Here is a 25,204-nt window from a genome sequence, read left to right as displayed (position 1 = left end):
AATTTTTGTACATGTTTGGGTAAGATAATTCCTTCATCTATCAGAATCCATTCCTAATGGCTGTTTTTTGTTTTTAAGTAGCAAGTCTTTCAGATTAATAGCCAGTGGCTTGGATACACTAAAATGTTTTCATGGATGGATGGATTTCCGCTTGTGAAACACAACTTTCTCCCACACACTGCAGCTGAAGGACTGTAACAGGAAGGAGGAGTTGAGAAAGCCATGCTCCACAGGCAAATATCCCCCCAACCAGCATGGTGTAGTTGTTAAGAGCGGATGCACTCTAATCTACACCAGGTTTGATTCCCCGCTCTGGCACTTAAGCTGTGGACACTTATCTGGTGAACCAGATTAGCTTGTGCACTCCAACACATGCCAGCTGGGTGGCCTTGGGCTAGTCACAGTTCTTTGGAATTCTCTCAGCCCCGCCCACCTCACAGGGTGTTTGTTGTGGGGGGGCGGGGAAGGGCAAGGAGATTGTAAGCCTCTTTGAGTCTCCTTACAGGAGAGAAAGGGGGGATATACATCCAAATTCTTCTTCTTCTTCATCCATAAAAATGTTCCGTTCCCAACAAGACAAGCAGTAACTAAATCTTCTCCTAAATAGTCTGACACGGTAGCCAAAGGCGGAGTAGTGATTTCGTCTCTAATTTATGGTAATTACAGAATAGCAGCACATGGGCTACTGTCTCTTTTATCTATGCGCTGCAAGGATTTTTTAAAAAGGTTTCTGGAAACATATTTTACATCTATTTGTCTATCCAGCCTCTGCTCCTTTCCAAGGCCTTCTGGGAGGTGATGATAATTAAAAAGAGAAAAAAAACTTGCATAAGACCAAAGTACCCTATTAAATTACATTTCCTTCACACCTGCTTAATACTGGCTCTTGAAAGCCAGTCCGACTACAAACCAGGAAGAGAAGTATGCAGGCTCAGAATCTGATGTGCTTCTATCGGAAGGGAATTCCAGGTTTGTAAGGGAGACACCACCACCACCTGTATTGGGTGCAGGTGCTGTTGGATAGTGCAGTAAAAAAGGTGTTACCTTAATTGTATAGAATAAACATCCTTTCATTTAAAAGATTATCAGAAGTACAGAAAAGTAGAAATATTATTTTCTGATCCCTACTTGCCCTTTCCCTCACCTTTGTTTTTCTTTTTTTCTACTGTGCCAACTATACTGCTTTGATATGGGTGCATCATGGGAAGGATGTGTGTCACAGGACAAGGTACAATGTTTTGTAGATCACTGGCCCATTTGACTCGATATTGTCCATTTGGATTATCTTGAGTCAGAGAAAGGTCTTCCCTAACTCCTGCTCCATGTGGAACTGGAAATTCTTGGGATTGAACCTCAGACTTTATCGTCAAAACAGACTTGTTGCAGGATTACAATTTGGGGAGCTATCATATAATCACATCCAAAACATCCATAACCTACATACCTGCGGGACTGCCTCTCTCCATATTGCCCCTCTAGATCCCTCCGATCGTCGGGGGTGGGGGGGGATCTGCTGGAGGTCCCCGGCCCTAGACAAGTCTGGCTGGCTACTACTAGGTCCAGGGCTTTCTCAGCCCTGGCCCCCACCTGGTGGAATGAGCTCCCATCCGGGATCAGGGCCCTGCGGGACATGGGGGAGTTCCACAGGGCCTGTAAGACTGAGCCCTTCTGCCAGGCTTTTAGATCTTGCCAGCCGGCCTGATTGGAGCATCATGATCTCCCCTGGGTGTCTTTTAAGGGCTTTATCGCCATCTGTTTATCTTATTGCTTTTATTGCTGTAAGTTTTAACTGCTGCGGCTGAATGTTTACATTGTTTTATTGCGCTGTTTTATCTGATTTATGTTGTTCGCCGCCCTGAGCCCTATTGGGAAGAGTGGGAAATCAATCAATCAATCAATCAATCAATCAATCAATCAATCAATCAATCAATCAATCAATCAATCAATTAATCAATCACATCCAAAACAGCTTCCAAGTATAAAACAGGCCTAAAATCCAGAGAAACTGCCAGGTTGATGTTTTGCAGCAAAAAAAGGGTGTCTTGTGGCAACTGATTTTAAAATAAACCAAAGAATTGTGGCTAAAGAAATCGCACTGGTTAACGTACAGGTTAATAAAACCTATTTGTGGTCATGAAAGCTCCCTCAGAATGGCGTCTAGTCCTCTTCAAGCTGAAGAAGGAAGACAGAAGAAGAGAGCCCTCTTCTTTAGTTCACTCAGCAGAATAGGTCGTCTGTTTGTAGACCCTAGTTGGAGAAGGGCTGCCTGAATTGAAAGCTTGTTGGGTGCTGGGGATGTTCGGTAATATTGAAACGAGATTACTGCAGTGCCTTTGAGAATAGGGTTGGCAGGGGCAGTGCCTCACCACTGGCAGGAGGGCTGCTGTTAATAAGGGAATTGGAGCTCTGAGTACAGTGCTACACCTCTTCTAGTAAAAGAACTAGAAGTGACATAGGGAAGCTCTAGAAATCACCAGAAACTCTGTGGTAAAACATGGTGACCTAGCCTGTGTTGAGGGATTGATGATGGAGGGGTTGGAGCTCCTTTCCTATGAGGAATGGCTGATGAGTTTGGGACCCCTCAGTTTAGAAAAAAATACAGCTATGAGGGCACATCATGATGGAGGTTTATGAAGTGTACATGAGGTAATGGGGAAAAAAATTGATAGGGAAAGATTTTTTCCCCCTTGTTTGTAATACTAGAACTCAGGGTTGCCCAATGAATGACAAAAGAAAATACTTCTTTATACAACAAGTGATTAAGCTGTGGAATGTACTGCCAGGGACATAGTGACAGCCATAAGCATGAATGACTTTAGAAGGGGGTTCGACAGATACATAGAGAAGAGGTCCATTAATGAATACAACCCATGGTGACTGAAGGGAACCTCCATCCGTGGAGGCAGCAAACCTCTGAATAGCCATATTGGCAGGCAGCATCAGGGGAAGTCCTCCACTTCTGCTGCCTGTTTGTGGGGAGCGTCAGGGCAATTGGGTGGTGGCTGTGTGAAATAGGATGCTGGACTAGATGGAGCACTGGACTGATTCATCAGGGTGCTTATGCCAAGCAGAAGTTCTCCCACAGAGCTGTCCACACTTCCCGTTTTTGTAGCTACCATTTTGAACAGCACATGGGAAGGATTTTAATCCACAGAGTGTCTCCTTCAGCAATCCCAGAACGTCATTTTTTCCTATTGAAACGGTATCAGACGCTACTGTGATAGCAGCCTTGATACTTTCCCTGGATCTTAAATCAAGGCTGCCTGCTGTTGTCCCTCTTTCCATCTCTATTTGATTTTCAGTGGGAGTTGCACAGAAGGCAAACTTCAGCCCTTGCCGCGTTAGCTTTGTTCCCTGACTGCCAGTACACCCACAAACAGATTTCTGGCTCCATAACTTCCAAATCAATGTTAGGCGATTAATGCTTTGCGGTATTTCACAGAGATGGAGAAGAAGATTATTGACCCAAGAGAGAGCCTGTTTGAATTTGTTTGTTGGTTCAAATACTTCCTCTATCCTTTCAGAGTTGCAAAATATCCCAAAGAGTAAAACAGGATTAAAATGTTCTAAATATCTATGAAACCACCTCCCCATTCTGTGTTTCTAAAGGGGTTTTCCCCTTTTTTATGGCGTGTCTTTTAAAAGATGCCACATAATATATTGAAATGGAAAAATATGCCACTTACTTGGGGAATAATTTTTTTTTTAAAGCAAAGACATCTGTGGTGCATGAGAGTAGCAGAAATCCACCTTGGAAATGAAGCCAGCAGAGAATGTGGAGAATCAACGTTTGCCCTGGAGAAGCAGGAAAATTTTACCTGTTCCAAGAGGGGAGATAAAATCTGTCTTCACCCTAATTTGCGTCTCCCAAAGTATTTATTTATTTGGGTGCTGTGTGGTTTCCGGTCTGTATGGCCGTGTTCTAGCAGCATTCTCTCCTGACGTTTCGCCTGCATCTGTGGCTGGCATCTTCAGAGGATCGGAAGTATTTATTTATTTCCTTCAGTTATAGTCCACCTGTGAAACCTCAAAGGCCAGGGCCCACATCCCCCTGCGGTTGTTCTATCTTCTTATCATCATTGTCAACATGGAAAATGCAGAGTTTTCATTTTAATTGCTTGGCTCACTTTCAGTGGACTCTGCTAAGAGCTTGATGGTGGTCCTGTAGCCCAGCCACACCTCTACCTGCTTCCACCAAGGCTTTAGGTTTGCTAGCCAAGTCCTAGGATGGGGAGCTCAGCAGGAATTTGACATCATAAACTGGAGCCACCAAAGCTCCGAGGGACTGAGTTTATGCAGTCTGGAGCAATTCTGAGGCTCCACCTGCAGGCTGACAACCCTACATTTCTCCCACAGATCTAAGTGCCTGTTCCCTGGGCTCTGCCACTGGACTGCTCCATTCCATGGGGCTGCACACTGCCCCACCCCCTCTGCTCCAAGGGGTAGGGTGACCAGGGCTGTGACACCCCCTTTCTCTCTGAAATTGAAGGCGGATTTCACAATTTATAACAGTTGGTTGAATACCATCAATATGCATGGCCTGTTACAGATTTATGCTACCCATTCTACTCCTCTTTGCTAAAAGTTTATGTTCTGCAATCAGACAAGGAGGGGGAGGGGGAGGGAAAAGGTTAAATAAACTGAAACTGAAAGGGTTGCGGCATTAGGAAGGTTGAGAACCACTGATCAAGGGGGATGAATACATTCCTTCTGAGGTTTTTAGAGAATAAAGCTCATTGCGACATCCCTAGGAAGTGCTCTGGCCTTGCCCTGCATCTCCACTCAGCACAAATGAAATCCTCTTCCTCTTTCTCTGAGCAGGACATGAATATCCTTTTGGAATTAAAATGAGCCACGTTCGGGACACTTTGCCTCAGACGCAAGGATCAAAGGACTGTGCCTGCCCTCTGGACCTTCAGGGGGCCTTCCTGATAGAACAGCTGCCCCGGGAGCTCCAGTGCCAGTTTATACTCAAGCCAAGCCGCCTGGCCTCGGGCCATCAGCTGAACGGTGAGTCCCTCCCCTCACATAAGCTTCCTTCAGAGAGGGTTGGCAGATCAACTCTGTGTCGAAGCCAGCCAACATGCGAAGGAGAGCCCGCCAGAGGACAGAGGCTGTGTTCGACAATCTATTTATGCTGTTACGTAGGGAGAGTGTCTTTTATTAGGACAAGACTTAAGATGCAAACATGCCTAAGACGGCAAGAGACTAGCTGCATATTCTGTCGTTTCTGGTGATTGACTGGTGCTTTTGTCAAACCTGTTGTACCTGGCCTGCTTTCCTGTTAGCAAGGGCAAAAGGTGTGGGGCCCCCATTGTCGACTAGTCAGATTGGTTTTGATAAGCAAGTTGGAGAGCCCGGTGTGAGGAAAGGGGTAACAGGAGCAAAGACCCAAAGATTAGACTTGGTGTCTGTGACACAGTAATTTCAAAGCAGCTGTCTTTAAGTAATTCTGTCTTGAGTTATAAGGCAAGTAATCCCTAAATGTCTCACATGAGCACTGTAAACTGCCTTTTCCTGAGTCAGACTACTAGCCTTTCTCGTTCAGTATTGTTTACTCTTTCCACAGTGGCCTTTCTGGGTCAGAGGCAGGTTTTTCCCAACACATGCTGATGGAGACCCTTTAATTAGAGAAGCCACATATTGAAACTGGGACCTTATTCCTGCAAAGCAGGGTCTCTGCCAGTGATTCGTGGAATCCCTATAAGTTGCAAAGGTCCAGAGCTCAAAATGGGATCTCAGCCTTCAACTCCATTTTGAAGTAGTGCAGCCCAAATATCCCAGTTAGCAGTCCAAATATCCCAGTTTGGCCTGAGCTTGCAAGCTTGGAAGCTAAGCCAGGTTGACCACAGGCAACACTTGGATGGGAGACCACCAAGGAAGACTGTGGAGGGCAGTAGCAAACCACTCTGTTCACATCTTGCCTTCAATGCTTCGTGTTTGAGTCAGTTGCAACTTGATGGCACATTCATCTGCATTTCTAATAAGCATGGCTAAGCTGGGAGTTTCTTTATACTCTTCCGTACTGCTGAAGCATCCCAACTAGGATGAAAGATCACCAATGAGCTCAGAGTTGCTATGCCAAGGGAAGCAGTGGCAAACCACCCCTGTTTGTCTCTTGCCTTGAAAAACTCACAAGGTCGCTATAAGTTGGCTGCAACTTGGCAGAACTTTCCACCACGCCTTTCACTGTCCCAGATTCTGTGATTTAGGAAGAAGAGTTGTCCAAGGCTAAGAATCTTTGATCTCTGCTTACTTATGAAGATGATCACAGTCTCAACATTCCAGATTTACTCTTTATGTAGAACATACCGTCTACCTCACCTTTTCCATGATCTCTAAGAATGCCAAGTATTTGGAAAATATAAGTTATCTTGTATTTTTCAGGTATGCCTTCTCAGAACAGTTATGTGAAACTCTATGAAGTGTCAATATTTTCTTTGAAACCATAAGCACTAGAAACTTCAGAATCTTTTAAAAAGTTTAACACAGTGAACTGTGGAGATTATCACTTGTGAAGGGATTTAAGGTGTAATAGAGAATTCTTAGCCTTCTCTTTCGGAACCACAGTAATTGAAATTGGTGGTATATGCCCACTGATGGCTCTGGAAACACTCAGTGTTGCAGCACTGCTAAAACTAAACTGTTTCCTCCTGCTGAGACACACCAGGAGAGCAGTTCAGGCTTTTCCCAGAGTTCAGCATGATAGAGCTTTTATTAAGATTTAGCATGACAAAGGGGTTCCAAAACAGGAACACTTTGCTAAACAGATACTCCTCAACTATGGTTGTTAGGTCAAAGCCAATTGGCCAGGTTTCAACCTGGCTACAAAAAAATCACCCGAACCACCTGATGTCAAAGACACCTTGTCTCTTGGAAGGCTATTTTTCTACACATCAATATACACTTAAATGTCCACAATGTTTGTTTCACAGCAAGACCTTTTGTATTGATGCTGTTACCATTTCATGCGGTTTATTTTATTGCTGTGGACTGCCTGGCGTCCAAGTACTTATGTAACCATCTGTTACAAGGCAACAGAGTATAGTCAAGTGGCTCTCATCCAACCTTGGTAACTGCAGAAATACTCCAGCATTAATATTATTATTTGTTTTTTAAAAACGTGGGTAGAAAACACTCTGAAATTGCAAAAGAAGCAAACATTCCATGTTCTTATGAATATTCAAGATATTCCTTACTAGATCATAACATGAGAGAAGGATGATGGTTTTTTTAGCGTGGTGTTTAGATCAGGGGTCAGCAACCCAATTGGCCATGCTGGCAGGGGCTGCTGGGAATTGTAGTCCATGAACATCTGGAGAGTCACAGGTTGCAGACGCTTGGTTTAGATGAATTCACTGTTGTTTTAAGTTCGGATTCAGATTACTTTCTTAGGGCATGATCCTGGGCTTGAGTGCTCAGAAGGAAGTCCTACTGAGTTCAGTAGAACAGTGATGTAAGAGTACGTGGAGCATTTGCTGTAGTCATGATCATCAACAACAAACATCTTTATTAGCATTGAGCATAAAAAGTTACAGAAAATTGCATTTTTTTCTCATATCCTAGCGATTGAGAGAAACTTGGCCACCTCCACTGTTGTGTGAGTACTGATCACCTAAAACCGTGGTGGCAAACCTATGGCACTCCAGATGTTCATGGACTATAATTCCCATCAGCTCCTGGCACTCCAGATGTTCATGGACTACAATTCCCATCAGCCCCTGCCAGCGTGGCCCAGTTATCCCGCTTCTTTGGCAGGGGCCTGATAAATTAGCGAATCCATAATTTATCTGGAAGTCTCGCCACTGACCTAAAAGATACCATATTGTTTCCTTGTCAGTAAATGAGGTACTCCCTTTTAACAGCGGTCTGATAAGTGTCCCCTGCTGGGGTACGTAGAACTCACCGTGGAGCATGTTGTATAGACAAAGGGTAGTCTGACTGCAAATAATAGTAGTGTGCAAACTACAAAGGCTTGTGCCTAGGCTTGCCGTTCGCTCACTTACGGTGAACAAGCCCCCAGTCTCAGTTCCCCACCCTTCATGATTTGAGAAATGGGGCGGGGGGAGTGGGTAGCATCCATAGTGACATTCTAGGAATTTTCCTGTCTCTGCAAAGGCCGTAGAGATTGGAAGGATTCCTATCAGAAGCAGCATCACATCCTCTGTGATTCTCTAGGAATTTCCTCAGTTATTATGGTTTTTACCTTAAAGATTGGGGTATTCCTGGAACATCACAGAGGATTGTGATGTGCTTTTGTGCTTCTACCCTCCCCTTGTTTTTTGCTGTCAAGTTGCAGCTTATGGAAACCCCGTAACGTTTTCAAGGCAAGCGGCGTTCAGAGGCGGTTTGGCATTGCCTTCCTCTGCCATTATGACTCTGGTATTCCTTGGTGGTCTCCCTTCCAAATACCAGGTAGGGCCAAACCTGCTTGGCTTCTGAGATCTGATGAGATCAGGCTATCCAGGTCAGGGCATCCTTCCCATATACCACCCAATATATTTTTTGTACATCACTTGCCAGCATGGGACTGCTGACCCTACTGGTGCTGCTTTCTGAATCTATTGTTAGCTATGGAATCCCCTTTCAACCTTCCGGCACTTTACAATTCATATGGGAATCTTGATCTTAAATGCTACATCATAAGAGCTCTCAGTGTTTAAATAATTCTGAAAACCTTTTCTTAGAGCACCAGCATAGGCGGAGCTACAATGGGGCGGGGGAGGGTCTCAAGGTCTCTTGGGAAGTATAGTTCCCACCAGGGTGTTTTTTCAGCCGGCTAAGGGAAGTGGGGCCGGGGCTAAGGGAAGTGGGGCCGGGGCCACAGGGGGCAGGGCGCCACGGGGGGCCGGGGGCCATTTTGCCCCAGGTGCCATTTCCCCCCCCCCCCCATGCCACCTAGCACCAATAATGGGGGGATGAGGAGGTTTAGATGTTCATCGCAAGGGACGACGTGGGCACTGTCCAATAGTTGCTCCTCATGATACTTGGCACAGCGGCCCTCCACCCAGCATTTGTCATTGTGCTACTGTTTACTCAGCAATACAGAGCTGTGAGTTGATTACTGAGAAAATGCTTTTTCCTTGCAACCCAAGTGCTGACCTGAGGACGGGCAATTAAACCATGTGGAATTATTTGAACGCACAGCCCACCCATTGAGCTAGGAATACAAGCATGCAGAGTTAGGGCACAATCCGTGGGGAAGTTCCATGGCTCAAGCTGTATTGGGATGTGTACAAGAGTGCCAAGAGGTGAAGAGAGGCATCTCTCTTCTGCCACAAAATAAGAGGAGCCAGATTCATGCAGTTCCCATTACTACCACCTTTTTATCTCTCCCTTTTTCCCCAAGGGTCTCAGGACAATATTCATGTTTCTCCCCTTCCCATTTTACCCTTGGAGCAACTCCGTGGGGGAGCTTGAGCTGCATAAGAGTGACTGGGCCAAGACGAAGTAGAGATTTGAACCCAGGTTTCCCCAGTGGTGCACATCCTCTAATCACTATACCACAGTGCCTCACTACTTATTGATCAGCATTTATCACTCTTAACGCTGAAATCGCAGCATGAACCTTCCTTAAAGAGTTATGTTTGGTCAAATGATTCCAAATACAGCACAGATTGAATCCAGCACAAAAATAAGACCAAAGATCGACTCAGCAGGGCTTGAACTTGTGACTCAGATGTCCTTCCTTTAATTAGTTTGAGCACAGTTGTTCCCTATGGCGTGGGGGAAGGAAGCAATTTCCCTTGTGACTTTTGTTCCTCTGTCTGATGGCTGAGACCAGATTGCTCTTCCTCGCATGATGGTGCCCCTCTTGAGAATGAGGAGTTGCAACCCTTGGGCCCCTGGCCAGTAGTGAAATGGCACATAAGTTGTAACATTTTCCAGATTTCTGTTTTTGCATCACTGTGGTTTGTTTTCATTTTGCCTCGTGGAATGTTTTATGGAAAGAATTTTTACCAGCAAGTTATAAGTTTTAAAACAGAGCACATTTTGAGTCAGGTGCTGCTGACTTGACTGCAGGCTTTTAGTGTATTCCTCCCACTCCTGAGGTAAATGTGAACTCTGAATGCATGCTGTGCAGCAGAATTAACTATTTAGCCTAAAAGCATGAGTAATGTTCTGCTGCAATTCATGGAGATGAAAAGAAGACAAATGGTAATTTTTGGTCTGCTGGTCCCACTCCTAATTTTAAACTAGTCAGGGGCTTCTTAAAATGTGCATGAGAGTGCATGCCCTCGCAAATTCTCCCACAGATACATACAAACTCTCTCTGCCCTTGTAGGAAGATTCATTCCCATTGCTGCATAAAAGCACAGTGGCTTGTGCATTCTCCCATCTAGGCACATGAATTTGCCCCTGTGCTCAGGCACATATATGTGCCTTGTCTTTCTCATGTACACATGCATAATCATCAGGTCTGGGAAAGGAACTCGTCTCTTTCCATGTTTAGCTCTCCATAGCTGTTCTTTCCAACCATGAGAAATGTTATTCCCAGAGCTGTGGGACCTGCGTGGACTAACAAGCGTATTGAGGCTGCATTAAGAAGGGGAAATGAGGCAGAACAGCTCCTTCCGACCTCTTCTGTGAGTGAAACTGCACTGACGGAAGAGGCAGAAATGGCCTCTCTGCCCCATTTCACCTCATTTTACTATATCCTCCTGATGTGAGTAGGTCCATAAGGATTCCACAATCCCAGGGAAGGGAAAATCAGTGAATGTCAACACCTTTTGCTGGTGGATGGGGGAATCCAACTCAACAATGGCAGTGTGATGTGGAGGTGGGAATAGTAGACTGGGCTTCAAATAGCCACTCTGCCATCAAAGCTTGCTGAGTTATTTTAGGCCCGTAATTCTACCTCAGCCTGGCCTACCTCACCAGGGAATTTGTTGTGAAGGTCAAATGGAAGAAGGGATAACAACTTTGTAATCTGCTTCGGGTCCGCAGTGAGAAGAAAAATATGATATAAATGAAGTGAAGGGGAAAAAAGTAATTCATCTCCATGTAGCATGTGCCCTGAGCATAAGGGAAAACAAATGCATACCACCAATCATCAGCAGATACTGTGAACAGCTGCACTGTGCATAAGAGCCTGTAGCTGTGCCTGTGTGTGTTAAGTGCCATCCAGTCGCTTCCAACTCATGGTGACCCTATGAATCAGTGTCCTCCAAATGTCCTTTCGTTAACAGCCTTTCACAGTTCTTGCAAAATTGAGGGTGTGATTTCCTTTTAGAGTCAATCCATCTCATGTCGGGTCTTCCTCTTTTCCTGAAGCCTTCAACTTTTCCTAGTGTTATTGTCTTTTCCAGTTACTCTCGTGTTTGCCCAGCACTTACCAAAAACCATTATTGGTAGATAAAAGCATATTATTCTCTTAGATCAACTGAGACAATCTTATCTCTGTCTTTTCAAACTTCCTCAAGTTTTTCATTTGGAGCACTTATTGAAGAAGCCACTGGATGTTCCCTTTCAGAGTTGACTAATGGCCATCTGATACTGTACTGGCTACATGGTGAACACCAGGTCAAAGTGAGCTAGGCTAAGAGGAAGAGTTGGAACCAAGTTACCGATTGAATCTTCAAGGCAGATTTTAATTAGGCTTTTCTAGGTCTCGCTAAACATACATCGGTAGGTCAGTACTAAAGCAAATAGTCAGTGTTGCCCAAAATGGTAGGGTCTGTCCCTTTTAGAGTTGGGGAATTTAGGACAGACCCAATAGAATGAGAGAACGGGTAACCCTGAAATCTTGGTTGCCTACTTTTATGGAGATTGGCTTTTGCAAGATATCCACAGGAAAATGAAGTAAAGTTTAATCATTTTATTAAAAGGTAAAAATAATGAACGTACAAGCACGCAATAATAAAAGCAGCAGAACAGACACACAGCCCTAAGGTATATATAGAGTTGAGAGGATAGGTCTGGAAAAGTGGGTGAATTGGGAATTAAAAGCGCAGTATTACTTGATCATGAAGGGGAATGGTCTGATGAACAGAGCCTACCAACCCGCGCTAAACTCCAGAAGAAAGAGGAAGCAATGTGTTGGGGACAATATCAACAGACAGAGAGGTGTCCAGGGGGTATTGAACACAAAGTGTTCTGAGAAGGAGCTAGTTATAGGGAGAAATGGGTCCTCAGGTTATACAAAGAGACCCTTAATCTCCCAAGACAAAGGGAAGCGTTAACTTTTGGGGGGAAGACAAGAGAGAGATAAACTTAAGTATTCAGGTAGTTATTGTAATGGTTTGAACACTTGGCTTAATGGGCTAAGCTCAGGAATGTCTGAAAATGAGGAAGGAGCTGAAACTAAAAGACAATGGCAATTCAAGCAAAGTGGTCTTTGGAGAGTAGAAAATAGAAAAATGAGATTAGTTTCCTTGGAGGATAACTGGCAAGGACAGTGTTAGCATATCCATTGTTGCACTGAACAGGCAGACTGGGGCTGGAGGTGGGAACAGGCTTTCCGAGCTGAAGACATTGTTTTAATCCCTTTAGTAAGGGAGTGAGCCAGTGCAAGGGAAATGTGAGGGCAGGTTTTTCTGTCCTTGTGGGTGACCCTGAGCCACTGCAGAAAATGGCACTTTGGCACTGCACTGCTAGGCATCCCAAGGATTGGCAGGACGGATAGAGACAGGGCTCCCCCAACCCGCTATGGGTCAGTCTGGGAACAATTAGTTTCCTCTGACTTGTGACCTAGAAGGACCCTGAATGGATTTTGTCTTTTGTTAATTCTTTTGTCATCTGGAGACAGGTGCTCCTGACCACGGAATGGGAACTTTTGAGCGTGTGAAAATAAAATGAATAAAATTCCTAATACAGGAAGGATCGAGATGCGAAGAGAGTCTCAAGGCTGGATTTTTCATAAACCTGAATGTACAGATAACAGGGTTTCTATTACTAAAATGCAATCTCTGGAAAGTTGTCATGAGCCCGAACACTCTACTCTTAGGCACGCGTCTTAGGGAGCTCACAAAAGCAACTCTGCAGCTGCCATTTATGTTCCTTCCCATTTCCAGAACCATAGCAATGACTAGGACAAGCAGATAAGGGCTGTAATATAAATTCATTTTCTTCTAATATTTTTTTTTAAAACTCTTTCGTTCCTCAGAGTTAAGCCAAAAGCCATTTAAAAGGAAAAGATCAATTATCAGCTGGGCCTTCTGGAGGGGCACAGGCGGCCCACTGGACAATGCGCCACCATCCCCAACATCTCCTTCATCAGGAAAGCTCTTTGGCCTTTCGCTTTCGACCATCTGTGAGAATGACAACCTGCCCAAGCCAATCTTGGTGAGTTCAAAAGCAGAGAACTGAAAGTCTGATCGACTGCTTTAACGCAATTAGAAGGGCAAGAAGGTCCTATTATGTACCATAAGGGGGAGAACCATATAGTTGTGGTCTTAGAAAGCTTGAGCAATTCCTTCCATTGTCAGATGGATTGATAGGAATTAAGCTAGCTAGTTGCTCGGGGAAGGACTATGTGCCTCTGCACGTTTTGGAGGTGCAAGAGTTTATCGGTTCCCAGTATCTCCAATGAGTGTGGTTTGAAAAGTTTATTGGACTATTTTTATATTGTTTTCCCATGAAAAGCATCTGTTCAAGACAGATTATGGAAGGTGTGAGGTTGCCCTTTCTCCAGCCTGCTCAGTAGAGGAGCAGGGGAAAATTAGCGAGGAGGGGTAAGCATTACACCAACACTGCAGCCTTACTTCCAATACAATCCTGGAAGTGACTTCAGCAAAATGTTCTAGGATTCTATATGGAAAAACGATAGAATTTTGGTGACTATAGAGTTTTGGAATCCTAGAGTATCAAACTGACATGTGACACCACTTCCAGGTTCATGCCAGAAATGACATTGCAGCGTTGATGTGGTGCTTATTATCATGTCCCCACCCCCTAAGCATCCAACAAGAAAAAAATCCTACCAGAAGAGAGGAGGCCCTGATGTTCTGTATCCCTGTACACGATATTCACAGTTTATGTCCATGGTAATGGTGGAATAGTGGTTAGGAGGCTGGTGGAATAACAGGTGGCCTCAACCAAAGGCCTGGTGGAACATCTCTGTCTTGCAGGCCCTGCAGAACTCATTAAGGTCCCCAAGGGCCCTAGTGTCTACTGACAGAGAGTTCCTCCAGACTGGAGCCAGGGCTGAGAAAGCCCAGGCTTTAGTTGAGGCCAACCTAACATCCTTAGAACTAGGGACCACCAGCAGATTTCCATTGGAAGAGCGTTAAGCTCTCCACGGGCAACAGGGGGAAACGCAGTCCCTGAGGGCCCCAGACCGCTCAGGGCCTTAATCAAAACGAAGACCTTGAACCTAATCTGGAATGCAACCGGCAATCAGTGCAGTCGGCGGAGGGTGGGAGTGATACATTCCCTCACTGTAGCACTAGTGAGGAGCCTCGCCGCTGTGTGTTGAACCAGCTTTAGTTTCCGGATCAACCTCAAGGGCAGGCCTGCATAGAGCGAGTTGCAGTAGTCTAATCTGGAGATGACCGTTGCATGGATCACTGTGCTGAGTTTGGTATGAGAGAGGTAAGGGGCCCACTGCCTGGCTTGCCGAAGATGGTCTAAGGCCACTTTTGGCATGTGCGTAACTTGGGCATAGATGGAAAAGACTCCAGAATTACACGGAGGCCCTTGACAGATGTGACAGGTTGTAAAGCCGCTCCCACCAAATCGCAGCAGTCAAAGATTTTGTCCATAGAAAAACTTGCAAAAGCCCTCGCAAAAGAGTTACCTATGAATTCCATAGGTAGGGTTTTTTAAAAGAAAAAAGAAAAGAAAAACTCCTGCAAATGGAAAGCTGGCACATAAAGGAGATGGTTTTGGCTCAGCCCTGTGCTAGTTTTCAAGGAGATTTTGATGTGCTGTTCAAAGATATAAATCCCACCTGCTGTCTAAAGAGATCCAGCCATTCCATTTGTGTGTAGACCGAGGTCAAGACTGTGCCCTCAGCTAGCTTGCAAAAGCAGATAGGAATACAAAAACCCTTCCCACTTCATCTCTTGAGTCAATACTGTGAGCTTGTCCAAGGAATAAAAATGATTTAGGACACAGCTAAATGATGACTTTGCAGACTGAGGAAATCATGTGATTTTCAGTCCTGGTAGATGCAGCAGTTTCTCTCTCATTTCAAAGGCATATTTTGCCTAGGAAACGTACCTAGGCTTTACACATAAGTGAAGCAGGACTTGACGCTCCTCTTCCAGTAGACAAACTGATGTGGTCTCAGCAGATCTGTGCTACAAAAGGCATGAAAGCAACAATCTCTGGAGCTGCAGCCTGGGGTTTGCTGGCCCCACAGCCTTAGATTTGGTGTATGCTGGGAGTATGGGGGGGGGGAGGGTGTCAGTTTGTGTCCGACCCCATAGGTTCTATGTAAATTAGCCTTTTTAATGATACAATCTGTATGCCCGTAATTAGCAAAGAACCATGCTGGAGGTCTTTTATGGGTATTTCACCCACCATGTTTGCATTAGAAGCCCCCACCCAGCATGGCCTCTCTGGGAAATGTTAGTCACCCACCAGGGCTCTCTATGCTTTCTTTTCCAGGAAATGCTTTCTTTTCTCTATCAAGAGGGGCCTTTCACCCGAGGTATTTTTAGGCGTTCAGCAAATGCAAAATCCTGCCGGGAGATGAAGGAGAAACTCGACTCAGGCGTTGAAGTGCACTTACTCTGCGAGTCCATCTTTGTGACAGCTTCTGTGTTTAAGGTAGGCAGAGATCTCCTTCTTTAGGGCTCTTTCTCACTCTGCCAAGAATCCCATCAAAGAGTTGCCTTTTACTGAGCGAAGACTAACCTGCTGTCTGTCTGGCCTGGTTGACAGCAAGATTTTAATTCTGATTCTCCAGCAGCTGTGGCAGAGCTCAGCCTTGCATCTGGAGAGGAGGTGCCAGGGCTTTAACTTGGGGCTTTTCAAACATAAGGCATGCCTTGAACTACCGACCTATTATGTATGGCAAGCTTGCTACGGTCCCCTTTTCTTGCCCTTTTTGCAGCCGGGCAGGCTGGTGGGCTTAAGAGGTCAAGGGGATTTGCCATTTTGACGTGTCACCAATGGAGAAAATGCACCAGAAAGCCCCTCCCCCCCCTTCCACAAAAAGAAGAAGAATGTTTTCCATTGGCACCCTGTGTTTATATCGATATATTGATATAAAATGTTTGAACCAGGGATCACTGTTCAGCGCTGGGTCACTGGTTCTCTTCTGTGGTGGTGGTGGGGTAATGGTGGTGTGCTAACCACAAAGGGACAACACGAGCATCTTTACCAAGCTCTCCAGATTCCCAATCGTCCCTTCCCCAACATGCCAGAGAAGCCCTGGAGTTTAATATTATTAAAAGGAAAGAGTCGGCAACAGGGAGGGGGACGAGGGGGAAGGCGTGAAAGGATAGTGCAAAGAAGTGGAAGGGGTGAAGCTAGGTAGGCTGGCCATGGGTGGAGGAAAGATGTTCGGGGCAAAGCTGTGCTCGCTGGCAAATCTGCCCCTCTGTGGCGGTAAAGGACATTAAATTGCGCTGTAAGTGGTCTTGTTGCAGAGGGAATGGAGAATGAAAGCGGGGCTTGGGGAAATATGTCCATACAATAAATTTTGCCACAACAGACATTCACTCCTGGTGCGCAGCAGAGACCTTGTTTGTAATCGGCCACAGAGGTGTTTCTGCGGGTCTGCCATTCCTCTCGAGAGCTGAATCCTCCAAATCCCCCCCCCTTTTTTTGCAAATCCTCTTTAGAAGTCACTGGAAGAACAGGTCTTCATTCTGCAAATAAGCCCTTAATATCCGGTCTTGCTGTGGAATGATGTAGTTAGTACTTTCTACAAGCAAAATGCATAACCTGCTGGGGTGCCAATTAGGGTTGTGAGAGAAGGGCAAATTCCAAAGGTATTCTCTTTGATATAGTGAAGATTCGATTGCCTAAAAGGCTTTTGACACCTTAAAGGCTAGCACATCAGCACAAGTCTTTGTGTGCCAGAGCACTCTTCATCGAGGGCTGTAAAAGCTTATGCTGCAGGAAGCATGAGCTATTTTGCAGGAACAGTGACGTGGGCTGGTCAAGAGTTCAGGTTGTAAATACTTTGCCTCCCAAAGTTCACAGCTAACGAAGAGAGACTAAACAAAGATTTACTCATTTGCCACCTCTGTTTCCTACGCTTCTTCCAGTTGGCTCAGGAGGAATTACTTTATGGCTCAATGGGAATTTGTGCCCATATCTTCCTGGTCCAAGTCCAATATTATACCTCATTGACTGATAGCAGATAATGCTCTTCCCCCCTCCCCCACTATCAAACTGTTTAGTTCCTGCTTCATTTATCAAGTGAGAAACTTATAATTGCTGCTAAGATGCATCCATAGAGGAAGACGATTTTGAGACAAGACCAAACGTATTTAATGCTGGACAAGTTTATATGGGCTTAAAGGAGACAAATGTACAGCCCTGGGGGTCCCTGTAGCGCCCCTTTCTTTCCACGGACGAGTGATTGCTCATGGGCTTTGTTCTTCTTTCTCGCTCAATAAGGATTTTCTGCGCAATATCCCTGGCAGCATTTTCTCCTGCCAGCTCTGTGAGCAGTGGATCTCCTTAATGGACGAAGGAAACTGTGAAGAGAAGATAAAAGCAATCTGCAGGTAGAATTATTTGTGCAATTTGTTCAGCTGTTTCCGAAAATAGATACCCGGAAAGATGAGAACTGTGAAATTTTTGTTTGGCAAGCCCTTGTTTACAACAAGCTCATGAACTGCAATTTGTGTGTCTTGATTGCATAGTTAGTTAAGCACACCATTTGGGTCTCTTTGTCATAATCTGCTTGTTACATTTTTAAGTGAATTCCCACCACAGATTCCCATGTTTTTAACAAAGACCATGGGAATATTTATTTGGAAACTTCCTTTTACCATGAAATGGAGTCTACATTGCCCCAAGTAAAAGGCTCAGCTGTATGGTGGGGTGTGTGCGCGTGTTTGTGTGCGCGTGTGTGTGTGCGCGCGCGCGCGTGTGTGTGTGTGTGTGTGTGTGTGTGAGAGAGAGAGAGAGAGAGAGAGGAATCTTGGGGCTAATTTTTGCAAACTCAACATTGTGTTCTAAAGAGTTATATTTGTATGTTTCTAGGCTATTGGAACAGCTCCCCAGGGCCAATGTGGTTTTGTTGCGTTACCTCTTTGGAGTGTTACATAGCATAGAGAAACAGTCTGAAGACAACCAGATGACCGCCTTTAACTTAGCTGTGTGCATTGCACCCAGCTTGCTCTGGCCGCCAGCTCCCGCAAGCCCTGAGACAGAGGGCGGATTCACAAAGAAGGTTAGTTCAGCAGTGATCAAGCCCTCTTTTGTACCTTTGAAACGTCTTTAAGTGAAGAGAGGTCCTTGGGCAAAATATTCCCCCTCTTCAAAGCTTTGCGCACTTTCCACAACTTTGTCTTGTTTACTGATCAAAAAGCTGGTGAGAGTTCTTTGTTAGAAAGATGGGAAAGGGGTGTGAGCAGCTGACAGAGTTTCTAGTAGGGGCCAGACCTAGAGCATCAGTTTCTCCTTTCTGTCCCACACGGACATGCTCTGCATTCGGATTTGATCCCAGATCTTATGGGTTCAGAGGCAGGATGCCAAAACAGATTTGGCTGTTCATATAGTCAGTTGGATTAAGAGATAAAACACATCCTGGACTGCACCAAGTATGAGGTTTCATAGAATCATGGAATCATAGAGTTGGAAGAGACCACAAGGGCCGTCAAGTTCAACCCCCTGCAATGCAGGAACATACAGTCAGGGCACTCTTGACATATGTTCATCCAGCCTCTGTTTAAAAACCTCCAAAGAAGGAGACTCCACCACTCTCTGAGGCAGCGAATTCACCAGTTATTCACTTCCACTATTCTTCTTTCCCACCTGGGCCCATGTCCTTCAATTGGAAGTAGAGATGAAATGACAGCCTGTACATCCAGTACCTTCAGCTTCCTTCCAAGAGCCTCAAAATCCACTGCTTCATGTCTGAACTCACACCAAGGCCCCTTGCGCACATGCAGAATACTGCACTTTCAATCCACTTTCACAATTGTTTCAGAAGCGGATTTTGCCATTCCGCACAGTCAAATCTAGCTGCAAAGTGCATTGACAGTGGATTGAAAGTGGATTATTCTGCCTGTGCGGAAGGGGCCAGGATGACCACCTTGCAACAAGAAAGTTCAACTGATTGATGACAAGGATTCAGTTCACCCTCCCCTCTGACACGCTGCGGAGGGTATCCAAGTGTGATCTTCCCAACCACCCATACAGCCTGAAGGATATATTTTCCCCACCATCCCCTTTAACATTTGATTCTGGTCATAAACTGACCTTAAGCCTGTGGTAGAACCTGTGCTTTACTTAGAAATATTTAATTATTTTATACTGTTGATTGAAAAGGGATCTCAGGCAAGATTTTGTCTAGATTTGATAGAATCAAGAGCAACGGTCGGCTGCCGCAGTATCAGCTGGTCCTCCTCTTTCTCCTCATTTCCTGAGCTGGCCTATAACTCTTACAGGGACAGACTTCTTGGGAAGCCGCCTAGAACAGACAGGTTGCACTAGAAGGATTTGTGTGGGAGGAAAAGAACTGGCAGAGAGTTGGGATCGTGCACAGCTGACAGGAGGCAGGCAAGAGGAAGGCGTTGTGGAAGGAGCCTGCTGCATGCCAAGGGAACAGCAGGCGCTAGAAGGGAGGTCCGTGCTGTATAAGAAGCGCATTATGTTACAATATTAACCTATGTTATCCTAAAGGAATAAGGCATTTAGCTAACTGCACAGACCCTGATAGTTAAAATGAGACACTGCTTAAATCCAGGGGACACGGGAGCGGGAGAGGAAAGGGTGAGGGGCCACAGCTGCTTTGGAACAAATTGCGTGGTGACAAATCTGTCATAACCAGTTGATCAGCATTTTGTTGGTGTCAATTGCAGGTTGCTGTCCTTGTCCAGTTCCTGATTGAAAACTGCTGCAGGATTTTTGGAGAGGAAATTACTTCCATCTTTGCAGATATAGTGCCCAAAAATGACAACAGAGAAGATGGTTCAGGTAAAAACTGTGCGTGTGTGTGCGTGTGTGCGTGCGTGCGTGCGTGCGTGTGTGTGTGTGTGTCTTGGCTTCAAGTTCCCTGAGACTGTTTTGGTGCCATGTCTGCAGTGACTATAAAATAGGTTCGGGGTCACAATATCATATGGTGACATGGATGTAAGATGAGTAGGCCACTTTGGTTAATGTTCGGAAGCAATAAGAACATAAGAACTAGCCTGCTGGATCAGACCATAGTCCATTAGTCCAGCACTCTGCTACTCGCAGTGGCCCACCAGGTGCCTTTGGGAGCTCACTTGCAGGATGTGAAAGCAATGGCCTTCTGCTGCTGCTGCTCCTGGGCACCTGGTCTGCTAAGGCATTTGCAATCTGAGATCAAGGAGGATCAAGATTGGTAGCCATAGATCGACTTCTCCTCCATAAATCTGTCCAAGCCCCTTTTAAAGCTAAAATAACCCTGTTGATGCCAGTACTGGAGTGTGGGGCAACCCCAAGATGAGGTTTTGACCACTGCTGTCTGCTTTGTAGGCCTTCCAGGGGCAAGTGTGTTGGCCACTGTGTGAAAGAAGATGCTGGAGTAGATGGACCACTGGCCCGATCAAGAGCAGCCGCTCAAACATTCTTATTAATACAGACAATTAATTCTTATTAATATAGTTTTGCTCACTGCAAAAGTACAACAATGAGGTTGACCTCAGATGGTTTTCTCGTGTTTTGTAGTTACTGTTGCTCAACCCCTAGTTTCTGACTCATTTTCTTTCTATGAGTAAAGACATTCGTTATCCCTGTCCCTTTGTGCATGGCTGCAGGGTTTTGGCTTTTCTCCCTAGTGCTTTATCTCCTAAGCGTTGTTTTTCCCCCCCAGTAAATAGCAGCCATATTGAATGAGGAGGGAGGATTTGGGCAGGACAGACAGCTTTGGAAGTCCATGTAAGAATGGCAAGAGAGAAAGCTCAGAGGGAAGGAGTCAGAACTCCCCTCTGCATCATGGTCCCAGTTTGATTTTGGGCGGGCTATTGGGCTGAGATCTTACGAATAAGTTCCATTTGCACTACCTAATCTCTGCTGCACCGCACGGTTCCTTTTCACTGGCTTTTCTGCTTGTGCAAGAGTTCATTGAAAACCGCTGAACTTACACAGACATGTTAGCACAAGAGGAAGTGTGGTCCGCGGTTGAGACTGTCTGGCATGCACAGAACTTTCTCACAGGTTGCAATCGCCAGAATCCAGTCTGACTTGGTGCTAAGTGTCCCGGAGCTACCCACAGACTCCCAGCTGAGTCCTTCTTCATGGGATGATAGTGCAGTTGAGATCAATATCTTGTAATTGTACCAGAAACTGCAAAGTGGTAACTTAAATGTATTGTTGAAGGCTTTCACAGCCAGAATCAACTGGCTGTTGTGGGTTTTCTGGGCTGTGTAGCCGTAGACTGGCGGTTTAGCCCCTCAGGTTTTCCTGCTTCAGAGGCATGTCATGGTAAGATGCTAGAAGATAAAGACGCTTATGTCTCTCATCAGGTAGCAGAGTTTTGCATGATAACATATAAAAAGCACAAGAGTTTGTTAAAATAGGGAGCTGATTTAGTATTAACTGTTATCACATTTATTCATTTGTAATGTAAGTGTTTTATACATATTTTGTAATATGTTTATATTCGTAATTTATGTTGTATGTAGCAGGGGTGTCCGACTCTGGGGCCTGGATGTTCATGGACTACGATTCCCATCAATCCCTGCCAGCATCGTCAATTGGCCATGCTGGCAGGGGCTGATGGGAATCGTAGTCCATGAGCATCTGGGGTGCCAGAGTTGGACACCCCTGGTATATAGTTTGTGAATAGCTGGCTTATTGCCATATGAAAACCATTCAATTCATGGTAAGGTGTGTTTCTCTGGGCATGCCTGTGAAAATGCCAGCCTGAGATACAGGTGAAACGTTAGGAGCTAAAGCCACCTGACTGTGGCCACACAGCCCAGAACACCCCACAACAGCCGGCAACTTAAATGTTTGCTGTTTTTTGCATTGGGGAAACTGCTTTTCGTTGACCAGACAATACCTCGTGATATGCTAACACCTATTTTACCTTCTTACAGATCTCTCTTCTTTTCATTTGAATGACTCCTCTTACGACAGTTTGGAAAATGAGCTGAATGACTGCGCAGACTCCTCGTTTAACAACCTAATCAAAAAACGAGGTCAAGAGAACAGGAGCAGAGACTCCGTTTTGACCCTGAGTGACTGCGATTTGGACCCACCAGAAACAGAAGATTCCCAGATCAAAATGCCCGCCAAATCACAGCCTGTGTCCATTTCTGCCGGCTTCTATCACAAATCTCCTTCACGGGAGCATTCTGAGAACGAGTCTTTATGTTCCGTCACATCAGGCTACTCATCAACAGCCCTCTCAGATGTCCTCAAAAGTTCAAGGAGACACAGGCGCTGCTCTGAACCCACGATTGGCCTTCTTGCCTCCAAGTTTACGCCCGTCAGCGGGTTCCACGAAAGTGCCGTCCGCAAAGCCAGCTGCGATGCTGTTCTGTCCCACACAGACGAAGATTGTCTGAAGCAGCTTCGCTCGCTGCAAGTGAAAGGCCAGAAGCTTATTAATCAGAGTTTGGTCACGGGGATAGATGTGGGCAAGAGTGCTCCGGAAAGCCATAGCGGTGAAAAGAAGGACACATCTAACCGCCTTCTGCCGCCACCTCCGCTCAGACTGAATATTAGTTCCAGAACTAGCTGTTCTAGTCTGTCATCTCCTGGTACGTCCCCTTCAGGGTCTTCAATGAGTTCTTTGGACAGTGCTTTTTCACAGTTTTCAGACTACTCTGTGTTTACCCCAACTGAGACCTCGTCTCCTTTGGACTGCAATTTTCATCCTCCAAGGAAATATGGAGAACTTTCCCCGGATTTTAACCCTTTTTCAGGTATCCAGCTTGGGTCAGAGGCTGCCTCTTTTCCCAGTCAAACTACCAGCAGCCATAGCAGCAACCCGATAAGCATTAAGAGAGAAAGCCTAGAGTGGCCCCCTCATAAAAACCCCATCACCCTCCATCCCAGCACGTGGCTAAAAAGCGGGGCTTGCACCATGAAAAACTGGACTCTTCGCAAAAGGGAAAGGGCTTCCAAGCAAGAAGAGCAAAAGAAGAGCTCCACTAAAATCACTGTGGAGGCAGAAACATGCCCTTCAGATGTGTCTGAGACTAATTTATACCAAGGGCAGTGCCAAGGAACGGAAAATCCCGTTTCAAGCGGAGGTGTTAATGCTGCATCACTGAACCAAGAGAGCCGTTCTTCTCAGGGAGCTGGGCAGCTCAGTGGTCTTCCCTTTTGTCCATCAGATGTCAAGGATAAGAGGTTGAAGGCCTTGGAACTTTTGGCTGAGCAAAGCAAAGAAGAGGAAGAGGAGGAAAGTTCTTCGGTTTTCCCTTCTCATAAAAGACAGCCTTCCAGTACAAACCGAAGTGCCAAACGTAAACTGGAGCCAGATGCTACACTCAGCAGTCAGTGTCGACATATGACCAAGGAAAACGTCAATGAATCTGTGATCTCCTCACAGGCTGAAGTAGGAGATTCCAAGAATGATAAATGTTTATCGCGTGTGGAGTCCAAATTTGCTGGCGCTGCCTCTGAAAAAGACTTCTGTGCCTCGTTAGAACTCACAAAAGCTGAGGGGGAACTTTTGTTTAGATCCAATTCCGATACTCGTTTCCCGAAATCAGAGGATAGGACTGAGCCCGGCAAAATGGAATGGATGAAGAAGCTGTGTGCTGATCCCAAGTTTGAGGAGATTGACCAAAAGTTTTTCACTGAGGAATCTTACGTTTGAGAAACAGCTTGTGTCAGCGAATTGCGTTTCAGCTTAATTTTTATGGTTTTTGTTGGGTGTGATTGTCCCAGGAGGATATATTCTCATCGGGGAAGCTGACAGAACTCGTGCTGTTTGAGGAATTGTCAGAATTACTTTTCCTGGAGACGTTATGGATTCAGAGACGTTTACTGGTCTCTGGGAAGGCCACGTCAAACCTTTCAGAGGCACTCTCAGCTGCACAGCTGGAGTGTGCTTTGCTATTCAGCCACTCCTGTATGTTTCAAACATCATAAATCCATGTTTTGTGTCCTTTGGTGATTTGGATGTAGTGTGTGAGGTCAAGCCGAGCACCATAGCTGTGGTATTGTAGTGTTGTTTTGAAGCTGATGGTCCCTTATATTGTCCTCCACAGGAAAAGGTTTAATGTCTTTCTGTGTTTTATGAGGCAGCCGCTTAATAGTTCCAGTCGTTTTTCCTCTTGCAGCAAAAGAAGAAAGTTTTAAATGAAGCATAAATCCGGAACCTTCTATAACTTACAACGACAAGTTTTTTGTGTGTATGTCACTTAACTGTGTGCCATTTGGATGTTACATTTTGGTTTCCGATTGTGAACAGTTTCTCCACGATAATGCTATCAGACGGCATTATTATTATTATATGTGTATTATTGTTGTTGTTGTTACTGTCATTCTTGCAAGCTGAACTTACATAATTTTTATTACATACCATTGAAATAATCTTTATTATAATATATTGAAAGTAATGCATTATCTTAAAAATGCTTTGAGATTGTATAATATATCTTGATAAAATTTTTGCTATTGTATATGTCCCCAAATAAATGTGTATTTTTGTACTTGCGGAACATGCTGCTAACTTTTTGGGTGGTGAAGGGTGCTGGTGGTGTTGTGTACGCATTTCGTGGTGTATTTGAAATAAACATTCTGCTGTAAAGCTGCTGGGATGAGAACTCTTGGGGGAAAGAGTGTTCTTCTTCATGGTTTCTCTGCTGCCACACACATGGGCGCTCTTCACCTGTGCAGATTTATATTCTGAGTTCAGCTTTTTTGTGTTTTTTAGCAGTCTGGTTTGGGTTGGCATCGACTGATGGGTGAAAGTAGCCAACAGGAGTGGGTGTCCTTTTGGTCTTCTTCCTGATAAGAAATAAGGTCTGGCTTTACCATTTCAACCCGCGTATAGGTCCCTATATGCTGAATTGCTCCTCCAAACAAAATAAGCTCCTTGTATGTAGACTATCAAATGTTGGAAGATAGGATCATAGCTTTACGTTCTCCCTAAATGTCTATGTCCAGGGAATTTTCTGGGGAGTCCTATTGCAGCCTGAAATGGCAC

The 25,204-nt window shown here is 45.2% G+C and overlaps 1 protein-coding gene across 2 annotated transcripts in view; it reads left to right on the top strand.

Moving 5' to 3' along the window:
* The window catches only part of ARHGAP20 (Rho GTPase activating protein 20), a 109,372-nt gene extending 84,551 nt beyond the window's left edge, over nt 1-24,821 (top strand). For both annotated transcript variants that reach the window (XM_048495015.1, XM_048495016.1), the window contains 7 exons: nt 4,822-5,010; nt 13,106-13,284; nt 15,553-15,714; nt 17,518-17,627; nt 18,109-18,298; nt 19,932-20,046; nt 22,137-24,821. In XM_048495015.1, the coding sequence (XP_048350972.1) occupies nt 4,822-5,010; nt 13,106-13,284; nt 15,553-15,714; nt 17,518-17,627; nt 18,109-18,298; nt 19,932-20,046; nt 22,137-23,869 (2,678 nt within the window). In that variant the 3' untranslated portion in view covers nt 23,870-24,821. The remainder of the gene's footprint in view (nt 1-4,821; nt 5,011-13,105; nt 13,285-15,552; nt 15,715-17,517; nt 17,628-18,108; nt 18,299-19,931; nt 20,047-22,136) is intronic.
* The last annotated feature ends 383 nt before the right edge of the window (nt 24,822-25,204 follow it).

Source organism: Sphaerodactylus townsendi, linkage group LG04, assembly GCF_021028975.2.
Source record: "Sphaerodactylus townsendi isolate TG3544 linkage group LG04, MPM_Stown_v2.3, whole genome shotgun sequence".
Taxonomy (NCBI): domain Eukaryota; kingdom Metazoa; phylum Chordata; class Lepidosauria; order Squamata; family Sphaerodactylidae; genus Sphaerodactylus; species Sphaerodactylus townsendi.
Note: the sequence above shows the minus strand (reverse complement) of the source record. Positions and strands in the feature narration are given on the sequence as shown.